At 42.2% G+C, this 18,574-nt stretch overlaps 1 protein-coding gene across 7 annotated transcripts in view; it reads right to left on the reverse strand.

Annotated features, from left to right (window-relative positions):
- Positions 1-501: 501 nt before the first annotated feature.
- PDE4B (phosphodiesterase 4B) overlaps positions 502-18,574 on the reverse strand; it is a 559,327-nt gene continuing 541,254 nt past the window's right edge. For 6 of the 7 annotated variants that reach the window (XM_068239291.1, XM_068239292.1, XM_068239295.1 and 3 more), the window contains 9 exons: positions 10,528-10,621; positions 6,876-7,054; positions 6,243-6,341; positions 5,961-6,125; positions 5,047-5,146; positions 3,807-3,961; positions 3,307-3,429; positions 2,290-2,472; positions 502-1,119 (listed from right to left, as the gene is read on the reverse strand). In XM_068239291.1, coding sequence (XP_068095392.1) covers positions 760-1,119; positions 2,290-2,472; positions 3,307-3,429; positions 3,807-3,961; positions 5,047-5,146; positions 5,961-6,125; positions 6,243-6,341; positions 6,876-7,054; positions 10,528-10,621 — 1,458 coding nt within the window. In that variant the 3' untranslated portion in view covers positions 502-759. Of the gene's footprint in view, positions 1,120-2,289; positions 2,473-3,306; positions 3,430-3,806; positions 3,962-5,046; positions 5,147-5,960; positions 6,126-6,242; positions 6,342-6,875; positions 7,055-10,527; positions 10,622-11,246; positions 11,657-18,574 lie in introns of those variants that run through there. The other variant, XM_068239297.1, reaches the window with a different exon arrangement.

Here is an 18,574-nt window from a genome sequence, read left to right on the forward strand (position 1 = left end):
ACCTCTGTTTCTAGATTGTGCAGAAGAGTTCGACTAGACGGAACGCAGCAATCTCAACACGTATCTTTGTATCAAGCGAAACATGAAATGGTTTCAGGTGGGTGGAGATAATGACGATGACCAAGAGATGCCAACGATCTCTTCCGTGATTCTGAATAACTGCGATAAAAGTCACATATATTGCCACGAGAAAGGAAGACTTGTTTCCGGAAAAGGAATTACAATATACAGGTTAAATACTCCTTGTTCGTTTTTTTTTTACACTAAATATCGTGTAATTAATAGCATTTCAAGAGACAATGGAAGTTATACAAAAAAGGCACACACGTCCTCAAACAGTTGGACAGGGTTTCGACATAGACCTACTGTATAATAATAATTATTTCTAGCCACTAACTAGATTAAGGTTTTCAAATTCTGGCGATAGAAAAAAAAAATCTCTCAGTTTTGTGTCTTTGTACAGTTCTTGGTGACCATTCAAGCTCATCTCAGAACACAAAATGTGTTTATTTTTATTTATTTATTTTTCCTCACACTTATTTTCCCTCCTGGAAAGGATGCCGAATAGTAACGTCCATCATCTAGAGGTTTCCTGAGCAATCTTGTTCAGTTCGGCATCTTTAGCCACAACACCACTGACGAGCAGCAGGAACGATCTTGGCCGTTCTCAAGCAAGGCCTAAGATCGAGACGACATGCTTGTCAACAAAGACAGCTTGCACATGTTCTCCTGGGTCTACAGTTCCCATCCAGACATGACCTATGTGTCCAGAGGTGATGTATCGTCTGTCAGTATGTCTGTATCACCTTCTAGAGAGTCCTCTAGTCCTGGATCAACAAGGTGAAGTGTCTTCGTACTGCTATAGTAACTGATACAGTCCCCTTCTTTGTGGCCTTCTGAATCTTCTTCCTCAAGAGTCAGCTCAAAATGGAACTTTTCTGAAACCCCTGGGCAGTCCTTCTCCTGCTCATCTAAAAGAGGAGAGGGGCTTTGAGGTATCATACTTTGGTACCAGTTCCTGTTATCCTCCAAAGTATCCAAAATATCCTGAGCGTCCGGCTGGACCAGATCTGCCCACGTTTCCCACAGAGGATGGACAATGTAGTCAATGAAGCCCACCTAGAGAAAAAGCACACAAAAAAAGATCAATTAATTATCCAGCTAAAACCACACCAGAGAAAGAAAACATGACAGCCTGACCTAAACATCTTTTAATAATTGTTAAAAATCTACTACACCAATCTAAGCTTTGGTTATGATTGCAATACACAAAGAAGCAAATTAACTAGTTAAATCACTATTTCTAGGGACACCTGTAAACTGTACTTAGCATTTTGTAAATCCTGAAACTGTCATTCTAATGGCTTGGAAGGGTTGAGCAGAAACTTCTACTAATATGCACATATCCACTCAAGTGTAGGCTGTACTGGCAAATACAACAACTGCCAATTAGCAGGCAGCTACTTAAAGTATAGCCAAGGCGTAATGTCCTAAATAAAATGGTGGCTACAGGCATCTGTGGGTGGGTGTCCTCATGCTTGCCACACCACCCATTTGTTGGCATCCTCCTCTGTTCTTCTATAAAAGGCCCAGTTAGTGCTCTCAAGTTGGCAAAATTACACACTATTGCACTTGCGCCGCAACTCCTTGATCTCAGCCCCTAAATTCTTGTTTAGAAAATCTTACAAAGCTTGCTTTGGAATCTGTGTTTGACCTTAACTTAAAAGCACTATCTGGTCATTCTCGAACCAGCTACAAGTACTGACAGTTCTAAGTCAGAGAGTTCAAAGCCTCTTTTGGTTGTCTCCCAAGAAATCTGAGGAATAACTAAAAAAACACTTGCAGGCAACTTGTGGTATCTGTCATTTAGTAGGTTTGATTTAAGAACTGCAGCCTAATGCCGGGAATACACGATGCGTTTTTGCCGTCGTTTTCGCTTTCTATAGATTCTACTCTCGATTCACCGCTCGATTCCTTATCTTTTCTTATCAATTTACATTCACTTGAATGAGGAGAATCGAAACGAAAGTAGAATCAACCAGATCCGACAGGTTTGAATTTATCTATCGAACCCATCTATCTAAAGTAAATACTTAATGTGTATTCCCAGCATTACAGAAAAGTTAGATACTGATCTAGTGAAGTCTGGTGACATTTCTAGTTTGTGGGATAAGTGATTCCTCAACGAATTCCCATCTCTTGTCAGAACTGCACCAAGCTTCTATTGTACTGTGATTGGACTGAGAACAATCACCGGTTCAAGAAGCATCCTGTTATAGGAGCACGTACCTGTGATTTCTCTACAGAAGCTGTGTGTTTATCACACATTGGGCTGATCTCCATGCCTCGTTCTCGCTCTTTGTCTCCTTGCTGGAAGAATTCCTCCATGATCCTGTCTGTCCATTGGCGGTAAAGCTCCAGCGATTTAGTTGGATTGCTTAAATCTGCACAATGTACCATATTCCTGAGAACCTGCAAGAAGAAACGCCAGATGTTTAGTCACAGAGTTCAGTGGTCTTCTTCCACAATACATTATTCCACCAAGGTCAGTAGAAAGTTTTTACAACTGAGAATTAGAAGGTTCTCCTGAACTTCAGCTCATGAACTTGGCTCGCTTGTGCTTTATTTGGTGGTCAAGAGGACATTTACTCCTCAACCTGATACTGGCTTGTACCGGCTGAAAGGACCATTGTTAGAAAATCCTTCTAGGGAGATTTATGAAATCCTGGAATAATTTCTGATCTCGTTCTATGTGGAAACGTCTCTATCTACAGAGCCAAAGCTGCCTGGCGCCACAGAGGGGTTACCTAAAAAGATTCTCTCTCTCTTTCTGTCACACGATAACCACTACCCACAATGCCACTGGATGGAGCTAACCTGTCTAGACTGCACTAACACTACAGCTTATTTGTTACACTGCCAATCTCCTGTCCTTTCTTGAAGTAGATTTATCAAAACCAGTCCAATGATACATTGAGTGAAACTAATACAAAACTGGAGCAGACAACCAAAATCAAGGATTCTGGTTAGTTGTTCTAACTACTTCATTTTGTGTGGGTTTTGCTCTGGAATTGATATATTTGTCCCACTGGCTAAACTGTCAAGCTTTGCCAAAGTCAAAAACTGAAAATTCCTGCTCACGAGAGACTATTACACTTGTAGAACATTGCTCATCCTATTGATCAACGTTGGCTGCCATGTCAAAAAGAAACAGCAGCAAAATGGCGATTAAATGCAGATTAAAACTATCAGTCATATAAGTGAAAAAAAATCCCAACCCTTTCATGAAACAATTTAAGTACATACCTGAATGCGGTCAGTGTAGTTGTCCAACAGAAGAACACCAGAACTAGTCACCTTCTTGGTTTCAACCATAGTCTTCAAATCGGCCAACAAGCTCATGTGTTTGGACATGTCTGTGGCAAGCACCTGTGAAGAAGTCATACCATAGATGAGAATGATTGTAGCCAGGAATATCATCCTACAGAGTTTATAAAGGGTTCTGTAAAGCCAACAACCACGAAGGTCACACTACAGTCCACTGATGTTCTAAATCAGGGATGTAGAACTCCAGTCCTCGAGGGTTGAGGTCCTCACACATTTTTGGCACAGCTCAAATGAATTGATGGAAAAAGTGTAGTTCAAGTAAAAAAAATAGTCTCCATTTCTTAGTCCATGCTAGACACTGGCATGGATATAGCCCTTGAGGACTGGAATTCAACACCTATGTACTAAACGGAGGGCTTATTTTAAGCCTATCTGCAATTCCCCCACCTCTAATCAACCATCCTCTCACTAATCCTTACCATATCAATGACCATTTTCCTGAGTGACTGCCTCTGCTTCTTGGTAAGGTTCTGAAAGATGTCGCAGTTCTCCTCTTGCAGCAGTTTGAAACCCACAGCCAGGTGGTGATTCTCCAAAACAGACTCATCATTGTACATAAGTGCAAGTTCGGAATCTGAAAGAAACAATGTGGGTCAGTGGTGTGTTTAGACGTATCTTCTCTTGGTTAATACTGGAGCTCTATCCATATAAGCCTCACTACTGCTAGACGGGAAAGTGGGGTGCAAACCAAAAAGGCATAAACCGCAATCACGTGGTCAGTAAAACTGGCAGTATATAACCTTAAAAGAGATAATGTACCTTACTAGTCTACAAAGTTGCAGTATATGGGGTAACCCTGAATTCTATCCCTATTCAGGAACACAAGTAGGGAAACAGCTGAAGTTGTTTGACGTTATGCATTGGTGCTTAATCGGAGTTGCTTTTTAGTAAGAGGGTTTTTTTGGTTTCTTTTTAGCCAGCTGGCTAGAGGGCTTGAGAACGGGCATGAGCCAGAAACAGCGGTCTGTCACCATAGGCCTAGCAGAGTATGTAACCATTGCTGATTGAATAAAAGAGCATATTTACTACTGGCGGTGCCAGCCTTCATTCTCCTTTTACTGTTCTGAATTCTGTATTGTAATATTTCTTAGTATCTTAGAATGCCACATGTCTTTAGAGGTATATTCTTATATTCCTGGTCAGAGGGTCATACCTTATGGAACCACTTTTTTCCCCCACACCAATTCCTGGTCATGTTCCACAAAATACCATAACTAATAAAATGGCCTTTTAATTTGACAATGTTTATTTATAATTTAGTCAGTGCTTGCCCATTGTAAAATCTTTCTTCTCCCTGATTTACATTCTGAGATTTTTCACTGGTGGTGACATCTTTAGTCCTGCCAGGTGACCTCAGCAGAATATTCATTTACTGAGAGTTCTATGCAGAGGGAGATAAACCTGTGCTTTCCCACAATGCAGCGGGGTTCACAGACAGCAAACTGTCAGGACCATGGTCATGACATCACACTGTGGGAGGAGTTTCACCACAATATCTCCCATACATTTCCCTGACTATCTATTTGAGAAAAGGTAAAGATTTCTCATGGGAAAGGGGTATCGGCTACTGAATAGGATGACGTTCAATCCTGGTTTGAAGCTCCTCTTTAAAGAGTATCTGTAATGTATCCAGGCAGTGTCTGTGGGAGGGATACTCACTAGTATTGATGAGGAACTGGTTGGAGACTCCAGGGTGATCTACATCATGGATGGCAGCTGCGAAGATGGCAGCAAGGACTTCAAGGTCGGTGAAAACAGCCTGTAAGAAATGCAGATGTTTCTTGTGAATTCTACTTTTCAAAGCAATTCTTTCTTAGATTACTGCTTATTTTATTTTCTTTATAAATCTACATGGCTGCCTGATGAACTCATAACGTCTTGTCCAGCCCTTTATCTCTAATGGCACATAAACCAGGTTTAGATTTTATAATTTAAGACATCCTTTAGCTAAAATTCCCACGCCATAAATGTTTTCCTGGATCTGTGTAGGTCAGGGGTGGCCAAACTTTTTAGGCCACGGATCAGCTTTTCCCACAGTTTGCGTAAATGCAGCACTATCTCGTCGTCTCCTCCTGGACGCTACAGGTAGAGTCCAGGATTAGCTACTTTAGACGCTTCTGTGTGCCCCTAAGGGGTTCAAAACACGTTGCGATGACCAAATAATGGGAACTGATGCCAAATGCTTTTCTGTTTGGTTGCAGAAAAGCATTTAGCATCGGCTGAACACGCCACTGCCAAAAACCCATGTCAACTGGCCCTAAGGTTTATAATCTGAGCAGCATCGGTACCACCCAGAGACCCTAAAACCAACTCTCTTATCTTAGCTGCTCCTGGTCATCTGTCTAATATTTTAAGATATTAAATTTTTTTTTTTTTGCAGAAAAAAAATTTCACGCAAAAATGCTATTTTTACGCTGCACTCTGATCACTGAGCTAGATGGAGTTTAAGATCTGGGCTGTGAGATAAACTTTAAGTGCTTTGAGCTGCTCAAGTTAAACAAAGCCTTCCTTTCTCCTGCCCACTAGTGATGGTTTCCGAAAAGAATTGGAGCCTTCCTCTGAGTTGTACTTACATCAAGAGCAGGAGTCGACAGAAGAACGTGGGTGGACTGCGTGACATCAGCAGCATGGAGACTGTTATGATAGGCAACATCCGCATGGTAATGATCTTCTAACGTCATCGTGTAGGTGATTAGTGTGTCTGTTGAAATCTTAAATGTCTTTAGAAGGTCTCTCTCCTGTGTTTCAAAACAGAATACGGAATTCGTTTGTTACCAACATAAAAAAACACCACAAAATACACATCTCAGTCGCTAGTCAGAAGTAGTTGGTTTAAAAACGTTTTATAGGCTCACCTGAAATATAGCATACATGATGCAGGTAAGGGGTCTATTGCAAGAGAAACCGGCGACCTTGAAGATGTTCAGCCCCCATTTGTTCAAGTCTTCCAATTCCTGAGATGTAAAAAGAACAGAAAACCCATTAATATGAAGAAAGGTATATTCCTAAAGCCACCACATACAATATTCTACAGAAGTCAGTTAATGAAAAAAAACAAACAGCTTTTTTGAACTTCCATATCTCTAGAGAGTGTCGGTGTCCCTACAGATACATTTTAAATCTGACTTTCAACCTAAATATTGTTTTCTACCCTGACTCATCTCTATTTCCAAAATAGAGACGCGCTGCAATTTTGTATGCAGAGTGCAGTGCTGGAGCCTCTTGGCAGTTTAGGATGCTCTCTCCGAAGGGCCTTCGTGCACTGCATGTTGTTGAGGATGCAGTTGGTGTCCAGCCCAGCGCCCCCCCCCCCCCCCAAGCATCTCTATGGATATAGACCATGAGCTAAGTTTTAAGAGGTTGCCAAGTGTCGAGGAACCGGACTAAGCTCAGCTCTGTCCCCACGAATGCTCAAAAGTTTAGTTTGCCTTCCTTTGTGAAAAATCATCACTGTTTACAGGTTTATACAGCACAAAAGCCATCCGTACCTTAGAGAGCAGGTCTTCGTGTTCAGTCTTGACTCCGAATCGGGACATGCTAGTGTTGTTAAGGCTGGAACTGTGCATCAGTTTCTTCACCCCACTGATCTGGGTCATTAGCTGATGGCGCTTCTTCTTATCCCGGTCTTTCTGTGTCGGGGACGGGATTTCCACATCGTTCTGCTTGTCTGTGGCAACAAAAATATAGATATGTTTTATAAAATGTAACCACACACCCAAATTCAAGACTAAAAGCTGGAGATTAAAATACTAAACATCAGTACGTTTATTTGTAGCATACTGTCTACTTCCTGTCCTTCTACAGCGCTAAAATTGCCTTATAATGAGTTAAATGTTTGGATCGCTTAGTAGCCTTTATTTGCCTAAAATAGTATTTAGATGTGACTTTCAGAAATAAAAAAAAATGGCAAACCTGTTTGTGGGTAATATCAATGCATTAGTAGCATGAATGGCAATACACTTTAAGGAGGAACTCTGGCCAGAAGGTTTAGACTTGCTTTAGAGTAGGTTAGGATTAGAATGAATCTCTGGTTTCCTTTTCTCTGGGGACATGTTTGAGACCCTTTCACCCTTACTGACTTATGGACCAGGAAAAGGCTCCAGTGGTGACAGAAACAGAAATAAAAACACTTCAATTCGATTAAGAAGGGATATTGGGTTTTAATTGCTGTCTGAGTCCCCATACAGGCTTAATTGCCTGCAAAAGTGACCATTATTTAATGTGGAGGTAAAACAAGTTATTGGCGATCGAGATCAAAAAAACTTTGACCTTGAAGGTTAACTTTATTGAGCATCATTTGTCAGACCCAGTCCATTTTTTTTTTTCAACAATTTTAGACTATGCAAAGTGACTTTAAAGAGGACCTGCAGTGAAAACAACACTTAATAAAATTGCTTATTTTTACAATATTCATCCATACATTTAGTCAGTGTTTGCCCATTGTAAAATCTTTCCTCTCCCTGATTTACATTCTGAAATTTATCACTGGTGGCAACATCTTTAGTCCTGCCAGGTGTTCTGTACGGAATGTTCGTTACTGAGAGTTCTATGCACAGAGGGAGATACTGCTTGTTTGGCAGTTGGAATCAGTTGTCAATTCCCACAATGCAACGAGGTTCAGAGACCTCAAACTGTCAGGGCCATGGTCCTGACATCACAATGTGGGATGGGTTTTACCACAATATCAGCCATACAGACCCCTCTCTATTTTAGAAAAGGTAAAGATCTCTCTTGGTAACAGGATATCTGCTATTGATAGGGATGAAGTTCAATACTGGGTTAAAGTTCCTCTTTAAATGGTACCAGTTTTTGGCTAACATTAGGCCTGTTTATCAATTGAGATATAGATCGCAAAACAGAAGGATTGAGATTTACATCGGGTTAAAAGATCCATTTCCTGTATTTTTAGGGCAGAATCTAGCAAGATCTGACAAAGTAGGTTATTCCATCCCCCAGGCACCGCCCCTTGACCGTCTTCTGCAAGCCGCAGACATGCATTCGCTATTCTAGGCTTAATTAAAGACCCTGCACAATGGAAAATAATTGAGGCGAAGTGCAGCTGTGTCTGGAGTGGCGTGCTGGACGGAATAGGCAGCTATTAGTCACTTGCGCCATCAGTTTGACACTAATAGGTGTCTCCCTATGGGATGCCACTTCTGCGGGGAGGACTGACGAGCGCACTGCTGTCTGGGCTCTCCTCTTGGCAGTGCAATACTCCAGCCATAGCCACACAGAAGAGAATACCCCGCTGACAATAACTACACTGTCCCTCCCTAAACTAACTGTTCCTCTTGGCAGTGCAATACTCCAGCCATAGCCACGCAGAAGAGGACACCCCCCTCCCCACTGCCACCCGGTCCCTCCCTAAACTAACTGATCCTCTTGGCAGTGCAATACTGCAGCCATAGCCACACAGAAGTGGACGCCCCCTCCCCACTGCCACCCTGTCCCTCCCTAAACGAACTGATCCTCTTGGCAGTGCAATACTCCAGCCATAGCCACACAGAAGTGGACGCCTTCCTCCCCACTGCCACCCTGTCCCTCCCTAAACTAACTGATCCTCTTGGCAGTGCAATATTCCAGCCATAGCCACACAGAAGAGGACACCCCCACTGTCCCTCCCTAAACTAACTGAACGCAAAAACTGCTTGCTGGAATTCCCCAACAAAATGGTAAAAAAAATTACTTGCCACAGAAAAAAAAGTCACATACATAACATCCTACAGAAATTTGGAAGGCCTAAAAACAGGTATACCCATACCTAAGGGACAAAATGCATATTAAGTAGTCTCATCAAACCATCAGATTCTCCCTAGCATCCTTCCTGGATATAATATGAAAAACATTGCCAATCCATCAAGGTGACCTCAGCAAGATCTGTTCTTGTTGCTAATAGCAACTAGCCATTTTTCCTTTCATGATTGGACAAAAAATTAGCAAGCGTAGATCTGGTTGCCACAGGCAACAAGAGCAGTTCTTCTGTCACACACTGATAAAACTAAGGGACTCCCCGCATCACATAGATTAGTCACTGCTTCATAGGCCTCCCTAAAACCTCCTCCGGCGTTAATGTCATGCATAATTTTCACCTCCAGTACATCTGTCTATTCAAGGTCAGACTGTTAGAGATCCTCTCCTTATAGTGAATAGAGTGACAGCCCTGATCTCTGTGATACGTGATGTGCATCTCTGATATTAGGACTAAGCTGGCTACACACCTTACAATCTGACTGAGCAATCTTACCACAGCTACAGTACAGGAGTTTATGTAAGCCTTTTTTCAGTTCAGGTGATCTTCACATTGCACAGCTGACCTTAAAGCCTTGTACACACTTTCAATTATGATTGAACGGATCAATTTTACCATCTCCGTGTAGTATGAGGGTGTCCATACACAATCTGCTCATAGTATTCAATATTTGTTGACCCTCCTACTACATGGAGGTGGTAAAATATGCCAATTAAAATTGAAGATGTGTAGCAGGCTAAAACTTGGTACACACCTTAAATTTTGATGGTGACATCATTCATTTATGGCAAATGAACATGCTGTGCTTTGTGTGCAATTTAATCTAATGGTAGCTCTAATGCCTATAAGTTTGACCATTGAGGTTGTCATGTGCAACTTAAACCCGTATATAGCTCTATATTGTTAGAAATTCTACCTTGCAGAGCATTCTGGGAGTTCAGAGATCTTTTCTACTGGCTTTAGAACTCTCAGTAAACCTACATTCCGAAGAGATCACCTGCCAGAACTAAACATGTCGCCGCCTGTAATACGCTTCAGAAGGAATGATTTTACAATGGGAAACACTGACTAAATAATTTATAAATGAATATTGTAAAAAAAATTAAGCAATTTTATTCATTATATTATTTTGAGTACAGTTCCTTTTTAAGCATTAATTACTGATTCTAGTCAGGAATTGTGTTATCCGATGTGAAACGCATAATAACTGCCAGTACTTGCGTCCCTGTCAGAACATTCAACCAACGCCTCCTTCGAAAGGGAGTTCCCTGGAATTCCTCTGGAAAGGGAAGGCTCACCTGCCTGCAGCCATTTAATAATGGTCACTTAACAATAACCATGTCTGCTCTGCAAAGGATTATGGGTAATGCAGCCAATCAAAACACCCTTACCCAAGAATGTGCTGGAAATATATTCAGACACCTGATTGCCTGATCGACTCATCTCCGAGAGGTGGGTCAGCTCCCGATTCAGCATCCTCTTGAACTGTTAAAACAAAATCACAAAAATGGATATTAAAACACACATCCTATAAATTCTTAAATAGGTCAGTAAAATATGCACGGATTTATAATAGATCAGTATACACCTCTGCGCTGCATAGCCATTCATGAATAAGCATTTCGTAAAACAACAAACTTGGTAGCTCCATCATGGCTGATGGTTTATCTCGAGAAGCGTCACGTGCACCAGCTCGTGTTAGATCACGAGAAAAAGACACAGATCACCAAAGAAATTCCCACGATTCCGAAAATAACAATCGCATTACATAGCTTCGTCAACATGATCCAAAATCAATGATCAGCCACGGGGCCTTTAATGTGGTCAATTTAGGTACGCTAGTCTGAAAGATGCATCAGCAGCACAAATCTGCAATGCTGGGCAAAAGGAAAGGGATTCTCCAGATTTCTGAAAACATCTCCTACATAAATGTGTCCTATGTGGCTAAATAAAAGGCAATAGACATGGGATGAGCTAAATATTGCAAGCTGCAGCATTCCGAAGCCTATCCGAAAGCATAACAACCACTCAGCCGAGTACAAAGTACGATAAGCATTTCTGAAAGGAATTATAAAAAAATATGGTAGGTTATCCTGATTTTGAAACCCACCTTGATGTAGCCCCAAGATACCGACAATAAATAATTAGCCTCAGGCATTTTGGAAGAGTCTCCAGAATGTAAGATAGATCCCTGGCAAATTCAGATGTCATACACGGAAAACAAAATTTTGCAGGAATCAGGGTTATCCTGGGCTGGCAGTCATGGGCAGCGAAAGATCACCCGATGGGACGGATCTCTAAGATTCCAAAAGGTTCCAGCTGAAGGGGGAGAGCAGTGCTGGTGTCCATGGCAAGCGAGCGAGTGCTGTGTGCAAGGAAAGCAAGGCATCCGTCTGATCGCAAGCCCTCTGTGCCCATCAGCAGCGGCCGGATCCAGCGGGGGTCTCTGCGCTGCACATTAGTCCTGCTCAGATAGGCAATCCGCTGAAGTGACAATTATTCGGGATCGGGGAGGAGGGCTGTCAGTCTGCGAGCGCCCTCTCTCTCTCTCTCTGAACACACACACACACACACATGAAAAAAAAAATAAGATGGTGGAAGCCCCTGCATAATTGAATACAGCATCACCACCCCCAGAGGTGGCATACATCAGCCTGGCTACTTAACCCTTGCCGGCACGGCACAAAACCTCTCACTGCCATTTTGGAAGAAATCAAAAATAAGGATGATTATTACAATTCTTTATTCTTAGCATTTTTTTTTTGTATGAACTGTTCCTGAAGAATGATTTAAAGCCAATCCAGTTCTCTATCAGGACGGCACCAATGCAAGGAGATCAATGCCAAACAAAACACCTATTACGTAATAGGAGTATATCATTTTTTGTTACATTTGTTACATTTTAGATCTGCATTTTGTGTGTGTTTTGTATAGTCTTTGTTAGTCGTATTTTTAAACAGTGAAGTCATCCAAAGCACGGTATCCCTTGACAACCAGTCACTACTGACTGCGTTGCACAGATAAATTGGTTGCTATGGGTTACTGCTGTCGACTATGGTTTCTGTATAGTGGTGATGAACAGCATTGATTTATGCAGTAAGGAAAAAAAAATGATTGGAAGGATGCAGATTTTGGGATATTTATTGCCATTTTTATTTATTTATTTTGGCCGCGTGTTAAATAATTCAGTATCAGCTAGCTAGGGATGACATCACCCCTGCTGCCCCCCCCCCCCTTCCTTTCCCGATTTGCTGTGTTCGTGGGAAACCTAGAGATGCTCTGTGCAGATCCAAGCAAAAGCGAGCTGCTTTCAGACTCAGGCAATTTAAGGAATTTTTCCCCCCCGTCGTCATGGCAACTGCATCACATGGGCTTTGCTGTTACTGTACAGCTCCCCGTTCAGATGAAATCATTCATTAAATATGGCGTTCCTGCAAGAATTCTCACAGTGGGATTCCAAGGCATCCCCTGCTTTTATTAACCCTTTATGTCAAGCCTCTTCTACAGATTGTAATGTATATAGATTGACATTTATTCGCAGCCTCTGCATCGCTGAGCTTCACTGTCCCAAATTCCTGTGAGCTGCACGGCTGACCCAGTTTCCTGCAGGCAGCTGTTCATAAATAACTGTGGCTGGGAACTTTCCATAAGATGTAACCCCACCAATCTCTTCCTCTGTTTCCCATATTGTGATACCCCCTTAAACTGTAACTCCCAAGGCTGGATTTATACTCTTTGTGCCTCTAGGCCAAATATGTCGCGACTCCCCTTCCTTGTGCTGTAGCAACCCCAGTTCCATGTACAGCCCCCTCTTCCATATGTATCATCCGTGTACTGCAGCTCCCTTGAGCATCATTTTCCCTTTTTCATGGGTTGATGCCCATTTTCGGCCTCCTCTTTCATATGCAGCCACCCCTCTTTCATGTCCAGGTCCCCCTCGGGCTGCAGCTGCCCAAGGCCCGGGCCTTTGCGGCCTTACCAGAAACCCGGCCCTGGTGACTCCAGGGAGAGATCTAAAGAGGTCATGTAATAGTAACTGCAGCGCCCAAATATTACCCTTTGTTGTCAAACCTGTCTTCTGCAGTTAAAAAACAAACAAAATAAAACATGGTCACATGACCAGAAGCAGTCCAGCTGAAGGAACTAGCAGCAGGCTAGCAGATAGTTCCACCCTGGCACTCCATCATTTTGTATTGCATTAAATGGCTGGTAAAGGGGTTCCTGGCTAGATATATATTTTTATGCAAAAAAAATAAATAAAAAAATCTAAGGCCTCTTTCACATTAGGATGTTGCGTTTTGATGCGACGTTAAAGTCGCAATGCAAGTTACAACGCAGCTCGCTAAAAAAGTCGCAACGCAACTTGAAGGATACCCGAAGTGACATGTGACATGATGAGATAGACATGTGTACGTACAGTGCCAAGCACACAAATAACTAGGCTGTGTTCCTTTTTTTTTCCTTTCTCTGTCTGAAAGAGTTAAATATCAGGTATGTAAGTGGCTGACTCAGTCCTGACTCAGACAGGAAGTGACTACAGTGTGACCTTCACTGATAAAGAATTCCAGCTATAAAACACTTTCCTAGCAAAAAATGGCTTCTGAGAGTAGGAAAGAGATAAAAAGGGAAATTTCTTATCAGTGGGGGCCACGCTGTAGTCACTTCCTGTCTGAGTCAGGACTGAGTCAGCCACTTACATACCTGATATTTAACTCTTTCAGGCAGAGAAAGAAAAAAGGAACACAGCCTAGTTATTTGTGTACTTGGCACTGTACATACACATGTCTATCTCATCATGTCACATGTCACTTCGGGTATCCTTTAATGCCCCGTTATCGACGCATACAGTAGAGTAGAGCATACAGGCAATGAAAAGTATGCTTCCAAGTCATTACTGAGCTTGTGCAAACAGTCCAACGCAGCTTATAACGTGTATAACGCACAGCATGCAGCACTTTCTAAAAAAGCTACGCGTTACGCACAAATGCAACGTGTGCACTGTGAATGTCGCACAGACTTAGTATTGCTGTGCGTTAGTCTGCGTTGACACTTTTTCTAAAGTGCAACTTTAACGTCGCACTGTGAAAGAGGCTTAAGGGCAGACTTTAACTACCAAAACGAATAATTCCAGGGCTGTATTTAATGCAAGGCCACATACACACCTTTAAAAAAAAAAAAAGTAAGACCAGCTTCATTCTGTTTCTCCAAACCATGTTCTTCTATATACAGAAAAAAATGGGTTGCAGAGCTTACAACTGCCTCTGGGCCCTTCTTTCTGAGGGCCTGGCATCAGTCACTGCTCCTCACTGGTAGGATAGTGGTAATGATTACTCCTGTGCTTTTACATATTGAAAGCCTGTTCTGATGGGAAAAGGAAGCCCTGCAGCTTAAAAATCTGGGGGCCTTTGTGTACAATCTGCATGCGGACCAGTGGCTTGGTAGCTACGCCACTGCCTGCCAAAGCATGCTGGTGTGTTGTTTACATAGGATGTGACAGCAGAAAATCCCCCCCATTCACCAGTCTGCCATGCATTTTGGGAACTGGCGCTGTCATTTGCTGCTGATGCCCGGAAGGAAAGGTCACATTTTGTTATCTGCAAGGATCAGCGAGCAATTCTGTGTGAAAGTCCTACTTCGTGAAATGCTGGCTGAGGCAGGATGACAGAAACGGCATGACAAGCCGATGAAAAAAGCCGGTTTTATGAAATAAAAAAAAAAGATTAAAAACAAATAAATATCGGTAGAAAACTGCAGAAGATGCACCGATCAGCTGATGTGAGTGCAGTATGAGAAATAATACACTGACACACTGATGATGTCTGATTTGGTTTACTGCATTAAAAATCACCTTTTTTCCATGGCAGGACAGTCTTTATCTGCTGGTTGGCTAGAATAACCCCCATGAGGCTGCCTATTAGACTGACTAGACTCTGAGCTTCTGGTCACTGATTACCCACTCCTTCTTTCATAATAGTTAAAGAGGCACTATAGTGACATATAGTAGAAAGCAGTAAATTATGAAGGATACTCAGTTTTCCCGATAATTTTCACGGTTTCAGAATCCGAAACACTTCTTATAGGAAGACAGTTCTAACTAATCCATTTCAGCCACCCATATCTGATCTTTTGCAAATCTGACTGAAATTAGCTAGAGGTCTAGTGGACCGTAAACTGTTGTGGTGCTTTCACCCCCTGCCACGCACTCTGGTGTGTCTGCAGGAGGCAGTTAGCAGCAGTCACATCAGAGGCGTTCTTCTTTCGTCTTGCGAGTCCTTTTGTAAAGGTTACGTTCTCACCAGAGACTTAACACGTCATTTTCTCTCACATGACACAAACAGTGCGAAGCCCACGGCCTACACTGGGGGTTTCCCTTCCAGTACTTTAATTTTCAGCTGTAGACCTGTAATCCTACTGTAACCGCTAAAGAAAAAAAAAAAGACATTAAAGATTAGCTGGGCTGTGGGATACTAGCGCTAGCAAAGATAAAATGCTCACAAAAACACAACGTGGCATTTCCAAGAGCAACAAGGAATATGTACGGATCTGTACAGGAAAATGCAATAGGGCCAATTTAGGTTAAAGAGGAACTTTGGGGAATACAACTTAAAGAGGAACGCCAGTGAAAATAATGTAATAAATAAAGTGCTTCATTTTTGCAAGAATTATTTATAAATGATTTAGTCAGTGTTTGCCTATTGTAAAAGCTTTCCTCTCCCTGATTTACATTCTGACATCTCTCACATGGTGGCATTGGCAGTGGAATGCTCTGACTGGCTCTCTGGGGTGCACAGGAAATGATGGCAGGTGTGACATGTGGTACCAGTAGTGTCAGTATGCAAAAACACTGACTGGCTGCCACTTTCATGCTTTGCTACAATCCTCCCTAGAAGTTTAGATCTCTTTAGCTAACTGACACCAAAGCAATTTAGGTAAAATGCTTTTGCCTCAGAAAAACTGGCAAGGAGGACAGTTTTGGTCGCACGCTGTTCCGCCTCACATCTGTAACAAGTTCCTCCTATTCTGCCGCTCAGTCCCAGCCTACACTTTCACGTAAAGCAAAAACGGAGAGAAAATAAACAGATGTCGAGCGCCCGTTTGATCTGGTATCGCCTCATGAAGGCGTGTGGCAGCCCTGGGCCTAGATCCACACACACTTTACATAATCACCGGCATTACTGACAGGAAGTGGTTAGCAACCTTTTCATTTCATGGTTTATGTGGCTTCTCTGATGACGTTAATCGTTTTCTGCTAAACTCTTTCAGAAGAAAGGAGAGTTCTGTGACTGGCGGAGAAAGACTCACCCCAACCAAGGGAGAAAAATGAACTAGATAAAAAGGAAAAAAGAGGAACGCCCTTTAAGGGGAACTCTAAGGAAAACATTCAGACATGAGGAATGCCAATCTGTTTACCTACAGTCTGCTTTTTGGTTCAAAGGAAAACCTTGGCCCAGAAAAGTAATATTTGCTGTGAGTGGGATATGGGAACTGCTATCAAAACTAGTTGCCTGGCTACTGTATCTACATAAATGAAATATAATAGTTTAATTTATATATATTTTTTTGAGTAAAGCAGTACAGTCTCGCTTTATAATGACTGTATGAACCTCCAAAGAAAGTCAAACGGCAAAATAACTGCTGCCTTGAAGTTCGAAAGCTATGTGCGCAGAAAAGGGGGCAGGTGGGCCCTCGGAAATCCATTAGGGCCTAGGCACCTGCCTAGTTTGCTTTGTGGATGAAATGGCTTTGGTTAATCCAATGGTTTTGTAGATTTCCTCTAACAGGCAGGATTATGGCTTTCACACAAGCTGGTCCTGTGTGTTTCCATGTATCTTGGTAGGTAGGTGTGCATGGCTCAGTGCACTTGGCAGAGTGATATATGGATCTGCCTGTGCACTATAATTATGGGGCATTTATACAATAAAAAAAGAACTCTAGATAATGATCAGACACAAGTGCTGTATTTACATAACAGAGCGGTACTACAGGAAATAGGCGCTTTAGTCACACTGGGTAGTCCTGTTAGTTTTGTACAAACAGAGCGAGTTGACATTTTAATACCTTTCCTTATATAATATAATTACTGATTACCTTCTCCGTTACAAGCTTCAGTACCTGAATAACTACTGCAGCAATGTCAGTCTTCACAGAGCTGCTTTGCCTCCATTCACTGTGAGGTATCTGCAATTCTAATGTCTCTGCAACAACACTGACATGTTTAAAGGGAATCTGAAGTGAAAATAAACTTATGAGATAATGAATTGTATGTGTAGTACGGCTAAGAAATGGAACATTAGTAGCAAAGAACAGAGTCTCATATTGTTTACAGTACAGGAAGAGTTAAGAAACTTCAATTGTTATCCATGCAAAAGAGCTCCTCTGAGCTCTCCAGAGAGTCCTATTGTCTGAAGCACTTATACATCAAAGAAACAGTGAGTCACAGCTTTAAATAAGGTCTTACTGCAGGGGAATTCAAAGGGTCAATAGCTCTGCTCTGTTTCATAGTTGAGCAACTTCGGCGCCGTCAGAGGACGGAGCAGAAGTTACATTTAAAACACTGTAATATGGCCTTCAGCAATAGCTGGAAACCAAATGACATCATTCCCCACTATCCACGTCGACCTGGAGGGGGAATAGTAATTAACGCCGCCGGTGCAGGAGCAGGATAAGCCATGCCGGCTGTATCCTGCGGCCAATTCATATGTATGCGAATGATGCAGTATTATAGAAAAAAAAGCTATACAACTGAAAATAAAAATGAAACTCTTTTCTTCGCTACTATGTTCTATTAATTATCTGTACTACACATCCAATTCGTTATATCAAAAGATTTTTTTCTCGCTTCAGTGTCATGTAGTCCTATGGCTGTATGCACAAGAATATATTTGTATTTTAAAGCGCAACTCCTGGTCTATGGTACATTCTGTTGTGTTCTCCAAGTCCATCTTACTTCCTGTTTTGGTGACACACAGGGTTCTGCTTTGCGAACTGGCTGCGTACTGTAGTTCCGCAGCATCTGCTGAGCTCATGGATTGGCCAAAGCTTACAGGAGAGGTTAAAGCAGGCCACATAACGGGAACTAATCGGAGATGAGGCTTTGCTGGCAGCGAAGAGGAAATTAAGAATTTTTGTTTTGTTCCGCTGAATAGTTTAATGAGCCTGTGTTTCTGAAAAGCCTGGTTATCTTAAAGACAGATCGCAGAGAGAGAGCTAGTGTACGGTAATGGGAAGACTAAACAATGTGGCAGTAGAGTCACGTACAAGTGGGCAAACTGTCTTTGTTGGCAGCAGAACAAAACAAAGCATAGAGGTAAACTCTGCAGAGAGGCACATAGGCTGTTGGCACGGCGCCCAAAACAAGTGACTGACAGATGCATTATGGGGGATTCCCAGATGTCCCTACGTGTATTTTTGCCATCCCTCAGACTCCAGTGACAGCTC

Source organism: Hyperolius riggenbachi, chromosome 6 (assembly GCF_040937935.1).
Source record: "Hyperolius riggenbachi isolate aHypRig1 chromosome 6, aHypRig1.pri, whole genome shotgun sequence".
NCBI classification, from domain to species: Eukaryota; Metazoa; Chordata; class Amphibia; order Anura; family Hyperoliidae; genus Hyperolius; species Hyperolius riggenbachi.